The sequence below is a fragment of the Macrobrachium nipponense genome, chromosome 10 (assembly GCF_015104395.2).
Source record: "Macrobrachium nipponense isolate FS-2020 chromosome 10, ASM1510439v2, whole genome shotgun sequence".
Taxonomy (NCBI): Eukaryota; Metazoa; Arthropoda; class Malacostraca; order Decapoda; family Palaemonidae; genus Macrobrachium; species Macrobrachium nipponense.
The window spans coordinates 74,521,566-74,541,406 of NC_087204.1; the positions used below are offsets into that span (position 1 = coordinate 74,521,566).

The following is a 19,841-nucleotide window of genomic DNA, read 5'->3' on the forward strand; positions in this document are numbered from 1 at the left end:
AACAGGATGTTATATTATCCTACTCCTATGTAAACATATAACAAGGGAGACTTTGTAATGTTTTGGTACTGGAAAAGACTCGTAAGAGCTCTCAGTATTGGGTGAGAGGCTTTTTCAAGTATTTGAACCGTACATTACGGCCTGATGTCCTAGGATAGGAATCTTGAATGATTCTCCTCGATCCTGGATCATTTATTAGGAGAATATTTAGTTTTTTTCTTTTTCCCCTAAAATATAAACTCTTCAGTAATTGTAAGACCAAAGGGCGTCAAAGAAAGAGAGGATAATACGTTATGCCTCATTTTAGACTTAGAGAGGTTGGATTCACAGAGGTCACGTTCTTCTCACAGCAAGTTTTGGAAGTCTTTTCCAAGACAGTCTGAATATTCTTTCAGCATCTATTTTAAATGGACCTAAACAACCTCTCCACTCTGAGTCTGTCTGCGTGCAGACTGACCAGAAGTGGACATTAATGAGAGGATGTTTCAAGGTAAATGACAGTAGTCCTGAATAAGATATATGATTACTGCAGATCGTGCTAGAGGGAATGAGGAAACTGTCCTCTTCCAATACCTCTGTGAACCACATAGTGGTTTTTTCTTCCCTTTCAGAGGGAAGAATCACCTTTGTATATTTCTGCTATCAAAGAATGCAGTAAAAGGCTATACTCTGTCTCTATAAAGGGAATTGGAGATAGCAGAGCATTAAGATCTTCGGGATCTTATACAATACCTCTATACGACAAGACTAGGAGATCTTATAATTACAATGGGATCCTATTTGGGCCTCAGATTCCGTGTTCTGACAAGATGGAACTGCTCCTCACCAATGTTTCTCTTGGTACTAAACGACCAAAAGGACGAGTGAAATATTGGACTTGGAATCTGGAATCAAATTCTAGAAAGACTAGGCAATGGGTTCCTGCCAGCATGGTATGTTTGGCAAAAGAACTAAAACCTTTTATTCCTGGATCAACGCTTTCAGATAAAGGATTCGTTGTCCAGGCAATGTAATTACGTTCTCATCTACAAAAGAAGATAAGGTTTAAACGTTTGCTGACAGAGTCTTTGGAATACGATGAGGGCTTAAAAAAACACTTCCCAGAAGGTTCGAAGAGATATTTAAAGAGCTAGAAATCAGGAATCCTCCCAATTTCAGCTCAGAATCTCCTTATTGGAACTTCCAGGCTCTTTCCCTGCCTTCGTGCAAGGAGGACAGGGAAGGATTTTGCAACAAGAGAAACTCATCAACATGTAGGAAGAGTGCTCGTTAGCAACGGAAGTATCAAGTATGATCCTCGGAGGAGGAAGACTGGTCTCTCCGACTATTAGATTTCCTATCGTCTACTGGATGTAGCTGACTAAAATTACCTCCCCTTGTTACGGAGGCCATAAGCTCAAAGTGAAAGAATTTCTTCCACCCTTTTCCATTTTCCTGATAAACGATTGTGGATGTTCAGACTTTCGGACAATGTAGCGCCAATCAGGTCGCCAAATGCCAACAGGCGTAAAGAACTCCAGAGCAAGACAGTCCAAATAAACACTGTCATTGTCTGATGAGGAGAAGGAGTAGGCCTCCAATCTGGCGCAGATGCGCTAGAGGCGAATAAATCAGGCAAATAAAGTGTCCGAGGTGGACATCGCCAGTTTTCATCGAGACTCTTAACAAGCTCGAATCTCCAGCAAGTGGGGAGAAGTCAGCCAGGCGCGAGGAGCCAGCCAGACACGAGGCCCCAGGCAAGCGAAGCGCCAGCCAGGCGCGAGGCGACAGTCAGGCGCGAGGCACCTGGCAGGCGCAAGCCAGGCTCTGGGCTTCATCCAGAAGAGATCTATTTCAAAGAAAGCCCTGGTCTTCTTTGGAACAGTGGAATCTCTAAAGCACTTCTTGAGTAACTTGATGATTCCTTCAAACAGCTAAGAATTAAAAGCACTTGAAGTGCGGGCTTTTAACAATTCTTGTTCTTTCCATAACAATATGTCGTGAGAGACATATTAGCTGTAATAACGGGAGATGCAACTCTGTGTTGACTTCTCTTTGCACGAAGGAGATCAAGTGGGCCTATGAGAGATCCTTCTCTCTTTGTTGTACGTGTCCACGGATGCGTTGCTGGGATAGGGAGATGACACTGATCCTTAACTAGTGAATTAAAAATTTTTTTTTTTAATTTTTTTTTTTAACATAAGTGTATTATTTTCTGGGGTTATTTGAAATGAGTTTGGGGATAGCTCTTTTCAAATTAAGCACAAACCCTCGTGTTAGGATCAGGTGATCGGGATCGGTGTTGTGCTCCTTAAATTATGCCAATAGGCATTGGTGTATTGTCATGTAAGTGGATAAGACCCCATTGACAAATGACCACTAGATTCTGTCAAGTAAGTGGATAAGACCCCATTGACAGATCTACAAGAACTCTTAGCCATAGGTCACATCCTCGCTGAGGCTCTTGAGACGAAGCAGACTACTAGCAATAGCTAGGAAGTCGACCCTTCGTCTAAACACATAGGAACCAAGGTTTTATTTATTTATTACCTACAACGTATGTTGTTTACCTGTATATTCAGTAATAGCTGTCTTTTACCCTCCACCAATGGTGTGAATCAGCTATGTATATATCTGACGGGTAAGTTGAATGTATAAAATGATATTGTTATGATACAATAAAGTTTTATACATACTTACCTGGCAGATATATACAATTAAATGGCCCACCCAGCCTCCCCTCAGGAGACAGCTGGAAGAAAAAATATGAATTAGAAAACGGGTATGGTTCCTATTCCCGCCACCCAGTCGGCGGGTGGGGGGGTAGATCACCTGACCTACCTACCGCGAAATTCGAATTTCTGTCGGGGACGACGGAGTAATAGCTATGTAAATATCTGCCAGGTAAGTATGTATAAAACTTTATTGTATCATAACAATATCATATTTCTTGGACTCTTTCTTTTTCTGTTTGCCGCCCTGTAACAGAAGTCTGTAATAGTCCACCGCTACTTCGCTCTAAGTTATGAGGAATGTTTTCTTCAGACATCGGAGTTTGTCTGCAGAAAATTTCTTGTACTACTAGGTGTGCAAGTTCTTTGTTCACCCCGAATTAACAGAGGTATCGGAAGACATCGCCTGTTCCCCGGACTGACAGTTCTGCTTTCTATATTCAGCCCTGAGAAGCAGTTCTGCAGGCAGTACATCCCGGAGTTTTTCTTTGCTGAAAAACAATCCGCTTTCATAGCTAACGAATTATCATCGGACAGCAATGAATTAGAGGTTAGCTTTTTCAGTCCTTGGTAAGCACGGGTTCAGAATCTTGAGAATCTTTCTCTCGATTTGACTGTGTAGAAGTAGGTTGCTTCTCTGTCCTCTTTCGTCTTCTACGGCATATAGTGTTGTTTCTCCTTTACTGAGATTCAACTACTATGAGAATGTCTTGCCTCCAGAAACCTCGGTCTCTAAAAGGCTTTTGACTTTCTCCTGTGGGGCACATGCCTTAACAGAATTGTCACCTTCTCCGTCCGGCATCGGTGACAAACAGATTATAGTCTTTCAGCTTAACCCTTCAAAGGCGATGGTCAAGTGACTTGCTCGGATATGAGAAGCGTCATCTCAACTTGAGCAACTTTCCTTGATACTGTACGCAGTCAGTCGGCAGCTATCAGAGCGCCTGAGTCAGTTACGCACTACGGTGTAGGCCTAGTGTTGTTCTCTGACACGTCAGAGTAACGAGGGGAAGCAGCACTAGGGACGTATGAAGTGTCAGGCACCTGGAAGGGGGACCAGGTGAACTGGCACTTCAACGTGTATCAGCTATATGCAATCTTTCTGGCTCTTAAGTGGTTTCAGTATGAAGTCAGAGACATGGTGGTCCAAGTCAATTCGGACAACACCAAGGCTCTGACATCCATCAGAAACAAGGGGGACACATTCCTTCTCCCTTTACGAGGCAGCAAGAACCCTTCTTCTGGACGAAGGAGAGAGGGATCGCACTCCTTACCAGATTAATTCAGGAAGAGAGAGGAATGTGAGGGCGGACTTGTTGAGCAAGAGGAATCAAGTCCTTCCTTTGGAGTGGACCCTCAATCTTGACGTGTGCCAAAGCCTATGGGCCCTGTGAGGCAGGCCACATGTAGACCTGTTCACCACGTATCAGAACAGGAGACTGGACAACTTTTGCTCCTCGTTAGATTACCCGAGAGCAATAGCATTCGCGCTCTCCTACTGGACTGGTCAGGCATCGAGGCGTAGGTTTTTACCCCATTTGAACTGGTGGGGGAATTGATGAAAAAGTTTGTGTCCTCTACAGGGACGACTCTAACCCTTATCGCTTCCTTTTGGCCCGCTCAAGAATGGTTCTCAGAGGTTCTGGAATGGATAATGGACTTCCCCAGATCCCTTCCACTAAGGAGAGATCGGCTCAGACTACCCCACTTCGAGAGCTTTCTCAGAACCTCCCCGCTCTCTGCCTGACTGCCTTTCAACTATCGAAAGACTCGTCAGAGCGATAGGCTTTTCACGAAAAGGTGCTAGCGCAATCACCAGAGCCCACAGGTCTTCTCCGTACGGGTGTACCAATCGAAGTGGGAAGTCTTTCGACGTTGGTGCAGGTTGAAGAAACTGTCCGCTTCCATTACCTCTGTGACCATTATTGATGACTTCCTTATCTTCTTGAGAGGAGAGTGTCATCTGGCAGTCTCGGATTTAAAGGTAACAGAGCATGCTCTCTGCTGTCTTCAGAAACAGGGGCCTGAAGATCATGGAAGAGAAAGATCTTTAAGATCTCATCTGATCCTGCGGGACTGCCAAGAGAAGTCCTCACAACTCCTAGCTGGATTCTAGACGTAGTTCTTATACTCCTGACGTCTACCAAGTTCGAGCCTCCTCATCAGGCTTCATTCAGGGCCCTGATGAGGAAGTGTATTTTTCTCAGGGATCTCGCAACTGCAAAGAGGACGAGTGAGTTGCACGCCCTGGACTCGAGAGTAGAGTTTAAAGGGGACTCTACTCTCTTTTCATTTAAGCCCTTATTCTTGGCTAAAAATGAAATTCCCACGAAGCGCTGGCCTAGAAGCTTCGAGGTTAAGAGATAGGAAGGTCTCTTTGTCCTATCAGAACCCTTAGGTTCTTCCTGCAGAGGAAGAAGCTCCTTAAGGGCAGTCTAGAGTCTCTGGTGTGCGGTCAAAGACCTAAAGGCCCTTTTCTAGACGGCCTGGCATTCTTTTTGAGAAGCGTCATCACTGAGGCACATGTGACGTGCGATGATGATTTTTTTGCGGCAGCTTAGAGTAAAAGCGCATAAGGTCAAGCCATTGTGACTTCTCTTTCATTTCATAGAAACATGTCTATGAAAGATTTTTTCTGGCTACCACTTTCTGCAGACGTAACTCTGTCTTTGCATCCCACTTCTTGAAGGACGCAAGAGTTACTTTCGAAAAAGTGCTTCTCTCAGGGGCCATACGTATCTGCGGATGCGATGCTGGGACAAGGAGCTGATGCTAATCCTTGATAGTTAGTTAGTTTTCATGTGTGTAAGCAGGTTGGGAAACATCCTACAATGTGTGTTTATGGTTGTTTGAAAGAAGGTTCATGGTAACTTTTTTCAATCATAGTTCTAACCCGAGTTAGTGGGTCAGGTGGTCGGGATTGGTTTTGTGCTCCTTGATCTTGCCAAAGGCAAGAGCTTTTGTCATGTATGTGTATTAGCACCCATCGACAAGATTCTTTTAGGTTCTGTCGCGTAAGTGGATAAGACCCCATTGACAGATCCGCAAGAACTCTCAGCCATAGGTCTCTACCTGGCTGAGGCTCTTGAGGCGAAGCAGGCTCTTAGACAGTAGCCACGAAGTCTTCTGCCAAATCATGTAAGAACCAAGGTTTTTATCCTACAACATGTGTTGTTTCCTGTTTATTTCAGTAATGTAGCTGTCTCTTACCCTCCACCAAGGGTGCCAATCAGCTAAGTATATATCTGACAGGGAAGTTGAATGCACAAAAATGATATTGTTATGATACAATAAGGTTTTGTACATACTTACCTGGCAGATATATACAATTAAATGGCCCGCCCAGCCTCCCCTCAGGAGACAGGTGGAAGAGAAAATCTGATTAGAAAACGGGAATGGTTCTTGGTCCTGCCACCCAGCGGCAGGACGGTAGATCACCTGACCTACCTGTAGCGTGTGCCGCGAAATTTGAATTTCTGTCGGGAACGACGGAGTCTAAAGCTAAGTATATATCTGCCAGGTAAGTATGTGCAAAACTTTATTGTATCATAACAATATAATTTTTCATAGCTACAAACCTTGAGGTCTTAACATTATACTGCCCACCTTTAGCCGCCCCTCTGTTTGTTAAGACATCCTGAATTGGGAAAGACTGATGCGGTGGCGCAGGTGCGTGGTCTTTGACCACTCTTCACCCAGTATAGGCATGTGTTGCCAGATAGCACAAGATTCCTTGCTTTCATCTGCATTTTAACCGGATCCAGCTAGGCGCTAGGAATTATACTATTGTTTAGAACTTAGGTTTGTAGCTACAAAAATTACTAAGTGTCTTAGAAAATTTGTCATTTTTCAAACAAAATTTTCGAGAAAATTGTGTATTAAAAAGTCTGCCATTTGCCAATAGTTAGTTGATTTATTGTGGCATAATCTCTTTCGTGCACTTAAGATCCAGGTGTAAACATTCTGATTACTATTTCTCTCTCTCTCTCTCTCTCTCTCTCTCTCTCTCTCTCTCTCTCTCTCTCTCTCTCTCTCTCTCTCTCTCTCTTACAAATATGTACTATGTTTTTTTTGTATGATAAATAAATGATTTACTAATTTTCAAATATCAATATATTAATGTAAACAGCAATAATATCAATTCTCTCAGACACACTATTGATTCCTTTGATTATCCTTGTACCTAATATATGAATAAAACTGATTTTATTATCAACCTTTGCATACTGCAACCAATTCGGTTTGCTCTAAGGGTTCCCATCTCTCCTCCTTCCATCTCCCAACCGTCTGGCACCATTTTTACCAAACAGTGTATAAATTGTATACAGAAAAAATAAAATGTCAAAAATTTTACTTCATATAATGTACTGTTTGATTATTTACATTCTTAATTTAACTTTTGAACACATTAATAATAAAAAATGTGAAAGGGGGAACTTTTGGGTTGGCTGGAACGAATTATCCTGATTTCCTTTATTTCGTATGGGAATATTTGTTTCATATTTCAAACAAATCGTACTTCGAACAGCCTTCTGGAACGGATTAAGTTTGAAGTATGAGGTACTACTGTATAAGCAAAGGAATAATTTTGAATTTTAATTTTCTTTGTAAATTTGTACAAACTTGTGTGCCAAGTTGTTGTTGCAGTCATAGAAAAGTTATATATTGTTACTGACATACTAATGAAATTAATCTTTGCAGATGGCTAGGACTCAAAGAAACAAGGCTACAATGGGCCATTTAGGGCTTCTCAAAGCTAAATTAGCCAAATTAAGAAGAGAGCTTATCACACCAAAAGGTGGTGGTGGTGTTGCTGGAGAAGGTTTTGATGTTGCTAAAACTGGTGATGCTCGTATTGGCTTTGTGGGTAAGTTTTGTTATTTGGCTTAGTAAGTTAGTCCTGTTTTACTCTAAGAATGTAACTATGGTTAGGATCAATTGTCGTAAGTATGGAAGAATAAATATACAGTGGCTCCTCAGTATGTGAATTTAATTAGTTTCAAATTCCAATTGTTCCTACACAATACATATACAGTCCCCCAATCCTTTGCGTTAGGAATTACTTTTGGCGAAGCTGGAAAACAGCCGCTAAACTCGTGGACAAGATGGTTAGGTGAACTACTGTCCAGTAGGCAGGAATACCCACCTGCCTGGATGCAAGCATTCCAGTTTGCTCTCGGCAGTAATTCAATGCAGAAGTTTTTGTAAGTTCTTTCCTAACTGTCATTAAACTTGATTTTCCTAGTGGGATCCTTTCTTTTCTTACTCTTGTTTATAATGAATATAGTAAACCCCTTGTAGTATCCATGGAGGATGCATACCACACACACACACACACACACACACACACACACACACACACACACACACACACACACACACACACACACCCCTCTGTGAATGGTTAAAATTTATGAATACGTAGAAACCCTTCTAAAAATGTTTATAACTGCCTTGGAAGTTTAAATATCAAATGTATACCTTAAATAACAACTTATATCAAATATGCACTACCTTAAATTATTATCCTATTACTGTACAGGCAGTCTCCGGTTTACGATGTTCCAAGATCACAATGCTTTTGAAATATATTCGTAAAAAATTATTTCCTAAGTTACAAACCTTGTTCTAGGCTTACAACGCTGACATTGCCGATCCAATGGAAGAAATATGGTTCTTAAATAGCAAAATGGTCAAAATTTCAAGTTTGTTCATGAATCTTACTTGCCAGATATATATATAGCTGTATTCTCCGAAGTCCAACAGAATTTCAAAACTCCCGGCACACGCAGTGGTCGGCCAGGTGGTAGTACCCATTCCCGCCGCTGGGAGGCGGGCGTAAGGAACCATTCCCCTTTTCTGTCAGATTTTCTCTGTCGCCGGTGCAGTCAACACGTGTTTTCAGCACCTCCGTCATTGGATTTTGGAATTCTTTTGGCTACTTGAGTATCCCGATTGATTTTTGGTTATTTGATTTGGATCGGTGGTTAGGCATATGCTAAATTGGATGTTTTGATTTTGGCTTGATTTTTCCTTAAACTTACGATGTCTGGATCTAGTTCGACTAGCGCCAGAGTATGTTGTGTGGAAGAATGGAAGATTAGGCTACCGAAAACTTCGGTAGACCCTCATACAGTGTGCACGAATTGTAGGAAACATGTTTGTATGTTTGATGACCGCTGCAACGAGTGTGAAAATATGTCTGATTCTGCGTGGAAGGCTTGTGAATCATAGGTACGTAAACTAGAACGTGATAGTGTAAGGAGGTCTTCCTCCAGGCGTGTAACACAAGTTACCCGTCCAGTAGAATATATCCCTCCAAAAACCTGTGATGCCTTCAGGCCCTACAATAGTGTCTTTGGAGGGTGATACCCTATCTGTGATTCTTAAATCTTTGCGTAGCCTGGAATCATGTTTGCATTGGAAAGTTTTAATAGTGTAGTGAAGTGTAGTGATAATGCCATGAGTGTTCATTCTATCGCGTAAGCGTATAATTTCTCATTGACAAAACACTACCGCACGATGGCTCTCCCTACCTCGGCGAGGCAGAATGTAGTAGGGAGGTAGCTGTCCAAGTGTCTACAATACTCTACATTTGTTCATAAAACTTACCAGTCAGATATATATATCTGCCGGGTAAGTGTGAACAAGCGTTGTTGTATCATAGTAATATTATTTTTGCCCTTCCGTCATATTACTATCAAGGGGTTGTATGGTTCAAGTTATATACTCATACTGTAGTTACTCCTACGGAGGACAACCGAGAGTACGATTATTCTTATTACATTTAATCGGTTCTCCCTGCAACTATTCAGGGGTTGCCGGTTTCCCTATTTTTAAACATTTAAGGTATTGTTATGACAATACCAAGTCAGCCTTTTATATTTAGCAAATTCAGTTTTGCTTAAATATACCAGTTTGATGGTTTTTTCTTTCTGCTTTAGGATGATAGAAAACCTATTCATTCATAGAATGGAGTAGCTGGCAACTCAGGCAGAGCAGTGCGAGAACGACGAATGTTCTCTGCTGTCACTAATGCCAGCTCAGTTCTGCTTTGCGGTCGTCTCCTGGGCAATTGGAAGACTTTCCGCTGTAAAAGAGAGCTAAGATATATGACGTATGTCGCACAAGCGGCCTTCGTCTTTGGTCTCAGGGAGGGGGACGCTTCACGTCCTCTCTCTCTTCTGCTGTGTTGCGATCTTCACCAGAGAGGACGTCTTCCGACGAGTATGCTTTTGAGCGCTTCGGTCGCTCCAAAGATATATCCTTGGCGGTCCATGTGAGAAGGAGGAGGGCTTCCCCTCGCCCATCGTCTTCTCAAAGGATCAGCCCTTTGCCTGAGAAGGAATGTTCTCCATCGAAAAGGATGATTGTGTCTTTGCAACAACAACTTGTTTCGTTGATTGCAGTGAGAAAGGCAAAGCCACATCGCGAGAGGAAGGATGATAGGCTGCCAATCAAGAGTCCAGGCAGTCCCTTTGTCCTTCTCCTCGTTCTGCTCTTTCGCTTGTTGCTTCGCTCTCTAGATTTCGTGCAGCTCCCCAGAGGTTGTCTAGAGAGCACGGTTACCATCTTCCCAAACGTGTGTCAGTCGAGAAGAAGAAGAGGTCTTGGTTCGAAGGCTTCGAGCCTCTTTTGAAGAAAAGTTTCAACCTGCGGCCCCTCATGTTCGCAATTGTTATCTTCGAAGGACGACTGGCTCATTCGTGCCTCCTCTCAAACGTGGTGTCTGAAGGATCTTCAAACAACCTAATCGTTGGTGAAGTCCCTGGGACTAGTGGTGAATTTCGAAGTCACATCTGATCCCAACCCAATCCATCGTGTATCTGGGGATTCAGATGGATTCAGTGGCTTTCCGAGCTTTTTCATCCCAGGGACGTCAGCAGCAAGGCTTAGACAAAGTGTCAGCCTTCCTAAGGAAAGATTCGTGCTCGGTGAGGGAATGGATGAGTCTGACTGGGGACCATTTCCTCGCTGGAGAAGTTTGTTTCCTTGGGGAGACTGCACCTCAGACCGTTACAATTTTTTCTCAAGTACAATTGGAAAGAAAACAAGAATCTACACATGATCTTGGAAATTTCAGGAGAGGTAAAACATCACTTGAAATGGTGGCTAGATCCAGTGAAGCTGTCGGAGGGCGTGTCTCTCAAGCTTCAGAGCCCCGACCTAGTGTTGTTCTCTGACGCGTCCACCACGGGTGGGGAGCAACATTAGGGGGGAAAGAAGTGTCAGGCACCTGGAGAGGGGAACAGGTGTCCTGGCACATAAACCTAAAGGAGATGGCAGTCATCTTTTTAGATCTCCAGTTTTTCCAAGAAAAAGTCTCTCATCGAATAGTCCAAGTCAACTCAGACAACACCACAGCTCTGGCGTACTTCCCCTTCGACTTCCGAGGCCCCACAGCCGAGGAAGAAGAAGGCAGCCTTCTCCCCCTTGAGGGTTCTCACTGGCTCGGGGCAGGGCGAGACCCACGCCTTCCTCGTAAGTGCTTACCCCGGCTGGATGCTCTTCCGCCGCCTTTCTGGCAAAAGGCACCTCTAGCCCTGCCACTCCTTCCGAACCTGTTGAAAGGTTGGAACGATTGGCCTTCAAATACTGGGTTGAAGGCCGGGGAGACAGCAAAGGAGGTGGAAGCTTGACCCTGAGGGGTCAGCAACAGAAACTGTTGTGGAGGCTGTGCCTTTGATGTAGATTGTTGTGGCACTTGAGAGACTGGCACCGCCTGAACCATTTGTTGTTGCTGGGGAGCCTGGAAAGGCTGGAATTTCCTAGGCTTCTTGGCCGCTGAGGTAGACCTGTCGTAGGGTTCTCCCGGAGACCTGCTATGAGGTTCTCCTGGTTGGCCAGCCTCTCCGAGATGGTCCGGATTGACTGACCTGACTCCTCAAAGGAAGAAGAGATGTGGAAAAGCATCTCTTGGAACTTGTCCTGAACCAAGTTCCCTACCAGACTACCCATTTGCTGCATAATGTTTGCAGTAAATGAGTCCGAGTCAAAGGAACTAGGTTCTTGTTTCTCCCTGGGGGTCTTAGGACGGGCTCCTGTTGAGGTTGAAGGCTCAGGGTCAGGTAGGAGCTGAGCCTTGTCTCTGGAGGACTTTCCTTTGGACCCTTTCGAGTAAGAAGAAGACTTGGGCTTCTCTGCTCCGGGATGGTGAGCCGGAGATCTCTGAGAGCTGCCCGAAGTAGACTTCTTGGACAGAGTCTTATGAAGCGTCTTTACCTCGCGCTTCCCTTTAACTTTAGGGATCACCTGGGTGGACTTCAGTGTAACCAATTGCCCATCCTCAGAGAATCCCTGGAAGGAAGAAGAAAAAGGGACAGGGGAGAGACATGGGAAGAAGATCTAGAATGGCTCAAGGGTAAACCTTGGGCCCCTACCAAACCTGCCTCACTCAACCTCCTACCTGTTGCCTCTACCGCCATGGGCTCGAAGTCCAAATTGAGAGTTGCCACTTCTTGCATAATCTCTTGGCTTCCGGGTTCCTCCAAAGCTTGAGCCACTTGTTCCTGGATAGCGGTGATGTAAGGGGCCGCTGCTTCTGGGTTGACGTAAGAAGTCGCCTTGCAGCCGGGGAAGACAAGAGCAGCCATCTTCTTGTCAAGAATATAAGGCTGCCCCTTGGTCACATTACGGCCGAATCTGCCGACCCAGGCCTTCAGGGTGGTTTGGGCAGCGTCCCTGACCGCTTGAGCAGTCTGAAAGAGAGAGTCAGTATAAATACTAAGCTACTTAAAACTAAATTATATTATCAACTGTAATGATATACCACTTAGAAGAATTGCATATACAGTGGACCCCCCGTATTCGTGTTCTCCAGATTCGCGGACTCACACATTCGCGGATTTCTCTCGGGAACGTTTCCATGCATTATTCGCGGAAAATTCATGCATTCGCGGTATTTTTTTATGATAAATATCCACAAATTCCTGGTTTTTTTTTGATGGATTTCATCATAAAATGCTTTTTTTGTGATAAAACTATTAAAAAAACCATGTAGGAAAAATTTTTAGTGGGTTTTTCTTGAGTTGTAACTAACAAAATAGGCTGTTTTTAGCATTTTTATAGGGGTTCCAAACATTCGCGGATTCTAACTATTCACGGGGGGGTCTGGTATGCATCCCCCGCGAATACGGGGGGACCACTGTATAGGCCAAAATCATATATGAGAAAACCTGGTATCCGGGAAAGTACTTACTCCGGAGGTAACCTGGTCCACCAATTCGTAACAAATGGTGCAACTCTCGTGATGCCTTAGTATCAACACTAACTAGTTGGACTAAGTCCAAGAAGTGATATATCATAACACTGGAGTACACCGGAGTTACTTGATAGAATAAAGCTCGGCCCCTACTTGCTCTCCTGCCGTGTAAAGTGGTGGGTGTCTGATAGAACTGGTAAACTAGCTTCAGTGCGTCTCCGGTGTTGCCGGAGGACGGAATTCACCGAAGCAGAGTTACCTAATCTATACGCCAGAACGAGGAGTACGAGAACGGCGGGGGAGGAGCAGGCGGGGGCCAGCAAATAATGGCGGAGGAGGGTGACTCCGCCGTCAAAAGATATCAAGATAAGTAGGTGGTGAACCCGGATGGTGAGCGGGATCTCCGCCAACTTAGCAAATATATATAAAGAATGTAAATAATCAATAATGAAACAAAAATAAACATGCAACAGGAATAAACATATGGCGAAGCTCCTCTGCAGTCACCAAACCTGGGGCCTGGCAGAGCCGGGGCCCCAAGCCGCCGGAGCGGGATGGAGGGATGGTGACTCGGGGTGAGAGAGAGCTCAATTCGGAAGCCGAGGAGGTCCGAGCACAGCCAAGCCAGGTGGCTAGCCAAGACCCGACCGCACAGGGGAGCCCCCTCGGTACCGAAGGGTGAGAGCTGTGCGAGCCGAGCCAGCGTCGGGTGTCCGCCCTGCTAACTCCCGTATCCCTCCACGTGGAGAGGGGGGAAGAAGGGAGGGAGCTCGGATGGTTGCCAGGGGCAACGGGAACGAGCAGTACTCCCCCCCTAGAGGGGGGAGGAAGCATAGGGAACAGACGCCAGGTGGCTCATGGTGATTGCCTGGCTTCGTCGTGGACGTGGTGTGAGCCACGCGGTGAGACAGGCCAGGCGAAATGAGGTAGCCTAGGCTACCTCTAACCGTCTTAAAAAGCATGAATACAAAAACAGCCTAACAAAACACGGGGAGGAAAAGAAAAATAAATAGGACAAGAGAAAGCGTAGTCCTGGGGAAGCTAGACGAGCCAACCAAGAAGGAAGGACGACTAATGACTCGGGGAGCTGGCCTATGCCGATACGTAGGAACGTAGGGCGGTGGTCAGGACTAAAAGGAAGGACGTATGTCCTAAGCCCTAAGGGAGCCTATCACAGACCTAAAACAAAGGAACATGCATGCATGCATGAACACTGAGCTAAGGAGCGATGTAGGCTACGCGCTCAAGAGAGCTCAAGTAACCCTCGTGAAAAGCTAAGCATAAAATAATACAGCAAAGCTGCAAAATTACAATGTAAAGTATGTACTGCTAAAATATTCGAGCTGCAACGGTATAGAGGACCGAAGAAGCACGAAATAATGAAACAACGGTATAGAGGACCGAAGAAGCACAAAATAATGAAACACGTGGGGCGAGCCGCGCCAGGTGACTCGGCAACAAAGCTGAAGGGGACGCCTTCTTATAACCTAAATAAAATTGGTTAAACGGGCCCCTAGCAGGCTAAAATTAGGTGAAACACTTCTAGCAGTACTTAACTTAGATGCAGCGATGGCTTGGCGTTCCATGATGAGTTAAATCCAAAAGGAAAGCACAAAAACACAGATTGAAGAAAAACACGTGCGAACTGGATGGTGCTAACGAAAAGGATGACCGTTAGAGGGGCTGGTGGTGGCGTCGGGGGCGCTAGTAGTAGTCGTAGCTGGGAGCGGGCCTTGCATCGGGCCTCTCAGGTAGGGGGATTTCGAAGAAGGATGGATCTAAATGGTAAGAGACCCGTGGTAGTGGTTTCACTCGCCCCAGAAACCATACCGACACCTTTTATATGAGGTGAGCGAGTCAGAATGTTCTGACATTTCCATTTTAGCTTTTTCTCTGGTATATTAGCAATAATTTACCTTAGAAATGTGTGCTAAAGGAACATTTCACGAAGCAACACGGGCTGAGCCCAGAAATTAATGTATAAACAGCAAAATACAGCAATAAAAATCTAGTTTCATACATTCAACTTACCTGTCAGATATATACTTAGCTATCGACTCCGTCGTCCCCGACAGAAATTCAAATTTCGCGGCACTCGCTACAGGTAGGTCAGGTGATCTACCGCCCTGCTCTGGGTGGCAGGACTAGGAACCATTCCGTTATCTATCAAGATTTTCTCTGTCGCCGGTGGTGTCAACATTGTTGTTACTACCTCCTGACTGGAATTCTTTTTTCAACGCTTTTGATCATCTTTCGACCGATTTTTGGTGATGTACTTGGATCGTTGTTTGGCATTCGCTATCGTGGAACTGTTTTTGGATTTGGCTTTGGATTTTTTTTTAACATGTCTGACTCTAGTGTTGGTTTCAGAGTGTGTGTGAATGAGGGCTGTAAGGTGAGGATTCCGAAGGCTTCGGTAGATCCTCACACTGCATGCCGTGGATGTAGAGTTGTTGAGTGTTCGATAGAGAACACATGTAATGAGTGTGAAAGATTGAGTGCTCAGGAATGGAAGACTCTTAACTTCTTACTTGAAGAAGTTAGAGAAAGATAAGAGAGAGGAAGGCGGCTTACAAAAGCCGTAGTAAATCTAGATCTCGTGAACTCCTATCTAGTTCTGTAGCTTCTTCTTCTTATAATTATTCTCCTTCTGTATCAGGCCGATCACAGGTTGCTAACCCCTCTGATTCGGCTTCGGAAATTGCAGAACTCAGAGCTTCCCTTCAAAAAATGCAGAAAAAAATGGCAGCATTGGAAGGTAAGCAAAGTGAATGTGATTTTTCGAGTGATATAAGTGTCCCTAGTGTAGTGGAGGGGGCGTCTGGTCGTCTCTGCGACGCTCCCAGGCCTAGACCGCTTCCAAGCTCCCTGGCCCAGAGGAGAAGGAAAGTCGAAAGCCGTACGGAGGTCGTGGAGAATCCCCAACGATCAGGCGTCCCTTTGGCAGAATCTGTTACGTCTCAGACTGCCAGGGACTGCTACAGAAAAAGCGTCCTTCGAGAGTGCTTTTCGTCATCAGGTTCGCCTTCACCGAAAAGAGGATGGAAAGATTCGAAGTTTTCCCTTCCGCTGAAGAGGAATTGGAAAGAGCCTGAATTCAACTCTAGCCCTGAGCGCTTCTCTGAAGAAGAAGCGCCTTCGGTAGTAAAGAGGGCTAGGAAGGAGTTAGATCCATGGACGGTAAGGGAGCCTCGAGCGCCTTCCAGATCTCACCCGTCTCCCTGCTTCGAAATGAGGAGGAGTCCTCTACCAGGAAGATTTTGATAAATATGCAGGAACAACTAGCGTCTTTGGTAGGAGTCCTTTCCAAGGAGCCTTCTCGTAGAAAGGACGATAAGCTTCCTATAAAAAGATCTAGATACCGATCGCCTGTCAGGCGCAACGAGCCTTCCAGGGGAGTTGTCGCACAGGTGGTCATCTCTAGGGGGAGCGTAGCACCAGACAGGCGAGAAGTTGAAAAGGAAGTAACTCCTGCCAAGCGCCTGGCGCCAGCCAGAAGCCAGGCGCCAAGTAGGCGCCAGAGAACACCTGATAGTAAGGTTGATTTTGAAGTACTCACGGGAAGAGAGGAGTCTTTCAGGCGCAAAGAGCCTGATTATTTTCAAGATCGTTTGAGGCCCAGAACGCCAACCAAGCGCCAGGCGCCAGCTAGAATAGAGGAAGCGCCTGATAGGAGCAAAGCGCCTGCCAAGCAAAATGCGCCTACCAGGCGCCAGGAGTATTCGGAGCGCGATGCGCCTGCCAAGCACCAGGAGTATTCGGAGCGCGATGCGCCTGCCAGGCGCCAGGAGTATTCGGAGCGCGATGCGCCTGCCAGGTGCCAGGAGTATTCCGAGTGCAATGCGCCTCTCAAACGCCAGGAGTATTCCGAGCAAGATGCTCCTGCTTAGCGCCAGGCGCATTCTTTACAAGAAGAGCCTGACAAGCGCCAGGAGTCGTCCAGGCGCCAGGCGCAATCTGTCCAAGACTCTCCTAAGGATAGGCGTAGAGAGAGAATAACTCTTAGTCCCTCTCCTGTTAGAAGTGCTTCTTCTTCGGAGAGGAAGAAATCAAAGGAGGAGACAGACGAAAGAAGGGAGCTTTCTCCTTCCGATCCTCTTAACTTAGAGGACATTTCGGAAGACGAGATTACAAATAAAGAAGGGCTTTCGAATTATAAAGTTCTTTCTTCTCTCCTTCTAGAAGAGTATGGAGATTCGTTGACTCCAGCTGCTGCTCCTTCTCCGCACTCGCTTTTTTCGAGCACGAAATCGCACAAGTCTTCGTCCTTCCTGAAAATGAAACCGGCCATATCCATGAAGAGGGCTCTACAGTCGCTAGATTCCTCGATCAAGACAAAAAAGGAGTTAGGAAGGACAGTATTTTGTATGTCTCCTGCCAAACTAACTGGTAGAAGAGGCATATGGTATGAAACGGGAGAGAATATGGGATTGTCTCTGCCCATTTCGGCCGAATCAGACTTCTCGAGTCTTGTAGACTCTTCGAGGAGACACGCCTTGAACTCGGCCAGAGCAACATGGGGTCTTTCGGAGATGGACCATCTCCTCAAGGGACTTTTCCACACCTTGGAAGTATTTAACTTCCTGGATTGGTCCCTTGGGGTTTTGGCTAAGAAGTCCCAGGAAACGGAACATTTAAGCCCCGAAGCTTTGCATAGTATCTTGACATGCATAGATAAAGCTGTTCAAGATGGATCGACGGAGGTCTGCTCCCTCTTTGGTGCGGGAATGCTAAAGAAGAGGGCGGTTTATAGTGCTTACCTCACTAAGGCCGTCTCTCCTTCGCAGAGGTCCTCTTTGTTGTTCGCTCTTCTCTCAGAACATTTATTCCCTTCTCAGTTGGTGAGAGACATTGCACATTCACTAACTGAGAAGGCGACTCAAGATCTCCTCAGGCAGTCTTCAAGGAAGAATAGGCCTGTGGCCAATGAGGAAAAGAAAGGGGCTCGTCCAGCTCAGCAGCAGCCCTTTCGAGGAGGCCCTCCAGCTAGATCGATTTCCAGAAGGAAGACAACAGAAAAAAGAGGAAGATCTTCCTTCCGACCCTTTAAGAAGGGAAAGTGAAGAAACGATTCTCCAAACACCTGTAGGAGCCAGGTTGCAAGTCTTTGCGAAAGCCTGGGCAAACATAGGAACCGACTCTTGGTCAATGTCAATCATCAAGAAGGGTTATATCCCATTCAAGGACAGCCCTCCCCTGACATCAACACCAAGGAAGTCCGCCAGATACAAGGACCCTGTACTGATGGATACTCTTGTCAAATCGGTTAGAACAGATGTGGGACAAAAGAGCAATGGAGCTGGTACTGGATCACAACTCCCCGGGGTTTTACAATCGCTTGTTTCTAGTAGCGAAAGCTTTGGGGGGATGGAGACCAGTACTGGATGTAAGTGCGCTGAACAGATTCGTGGAAAAACAAAAGTTCAGCATGGAAACGTCTGCTTCAGTCCTTGCAGCACTTCGTCAAGGAGATTGGATGGCGTCCCTAGACCTTCAAGACGCTTATTTCCACATCCCGATTCATCGTTCGTTGAGGAAGTACCTTCGTTTCATGTTGGAGGGAAGGATCTATCAGTTCAGGGCCCTGTGTTTCAGCCTGTCCACGGCTCCCCAAGCCTTCACAGACTTGATGAAAAATGTAGCAAGACACCTACATTTGATGGAGATAAACGTCTCCCTATACCTGGACGACTGGCTCATCAGGGCCAGGTCTCAAAAACAGTGTTTGGAGGATCTTTCAACGAATTTGGAACTGACAAAGTCATTAGGATTGATCGTAAACCTCGAGAAATCTCAGATGATCCCCAGCCAGAACATGGTTTATCTGGAGATTCGGATGGATTCTCGGGGTTTTCGAGTGTTTCCTTCTCTAGAGAGAATAAAGAAAGGTTGCACCACAGTATCCAGCTTCTTGGGGAAGGAGCGCAGTTCAGCGAGGGAATGGTTGAGCCTTCTGGGGACCCTTTCCTCGCTGGAACAGTTCTTTCCTCTAGGAAGACTGCATCTCCGTCCTCTACAGTTCTTCCTGAGAAGGAGTTGGAATTGGAAGACAGGACAGCTCTCCGATACTTTTCCAATCTCAACAGAAGTGAAGAATCAGTTAAGGTGGTGGTTACCCCCTTTAAAAGAGAACAGAGGTGTGTCCCTGGAAGTGCGGAACCCAAACCTGATATTATTTTCAGACGCGTCAGAGATAGGTTGGGGTGCAACCTTAGGATCCAGGGAAGTGTCAGGCACCTGGTAGGAAGAGCAGGTGTCATGGCACATAAATTGCAAGGAGCTCTTAGCAATTCACCTGGCATTAAAGAGCTTCGAACACATAGTCAGAGACGGGGTAGTGCAGATAAATTCCGACAATACCACCGCTCTGGCTTATGTGAGAAAACAAGGAGGAACTCACTCTCTTGCCCTATACGAACTGGCAAAAGATCTTCTGATTTGGGCAAATCAAAAGAATGTAACTCTGCTAACAAGGTTTGTCCAAGGGGAGAGGAATGTGAGAGCGGACAGACTGGTAGACGATCCCAGAGCTTATGCTATAGACGCCTTTCTCCTGAACTGGTCAGGGCTAGACGTGTACGCTTTTCCCCCATTCAAGATCCTGGGGGAAGTAGTCAGAAAGTTCGTGGCCTCGAAGAATGACTCTGATAGCCCCATTTTGGCCATCCCGAGTTTGGTTCACAGAGGTAATGGAGTGGACGGTGGACTTCCCCAGATCTCTTCCAAACAGGATAGATCTGGTCAAAGAACCCCACTTCGAGAGGTACTATCAAAACCTACCCGCTCTTGCTCTGACTGCCTTTCGATTATCGAAAGACTTGTCAGAGCGAGAGGGTTTTCTCGCAAGGCGGCAAGCGCAATTGCCAGAGCCCGCAGATCATCTACTATGCGAGTATACCAATCGAAGTGGGAGGTGTTCAGAAGTTGGT

The 19,841-nt window shown here is 45.7% G+C and overlaps 1 protein-coding gene across 3 annotated transcripts in view; it reads left to right on the top strand.

Annotated features, from left to right (window-relative positions):
- LOC135223703 (GTP-binding protein 128up) overlaps positions 1 to 19,841 on the top strand; it is a 196,779-nt gene that overhangs the window by 66,388 nt on the left and 110,550 nt on the right. For all 3 annotated transcript variants that reach the window (XM_064262424.1, XM_064262425.1, XM_064262423.1), the window contains exon 2: positions 7,413 to 7,578. In XM_064262424.1, coding sequence (XP_064118494.1) covers positions 7,413 to 7,578 — 166 coding nt within the window. The remainder of the gene's footprint in view (positions 1 to 7,412; positions 7,579 to 19,841) is intronic.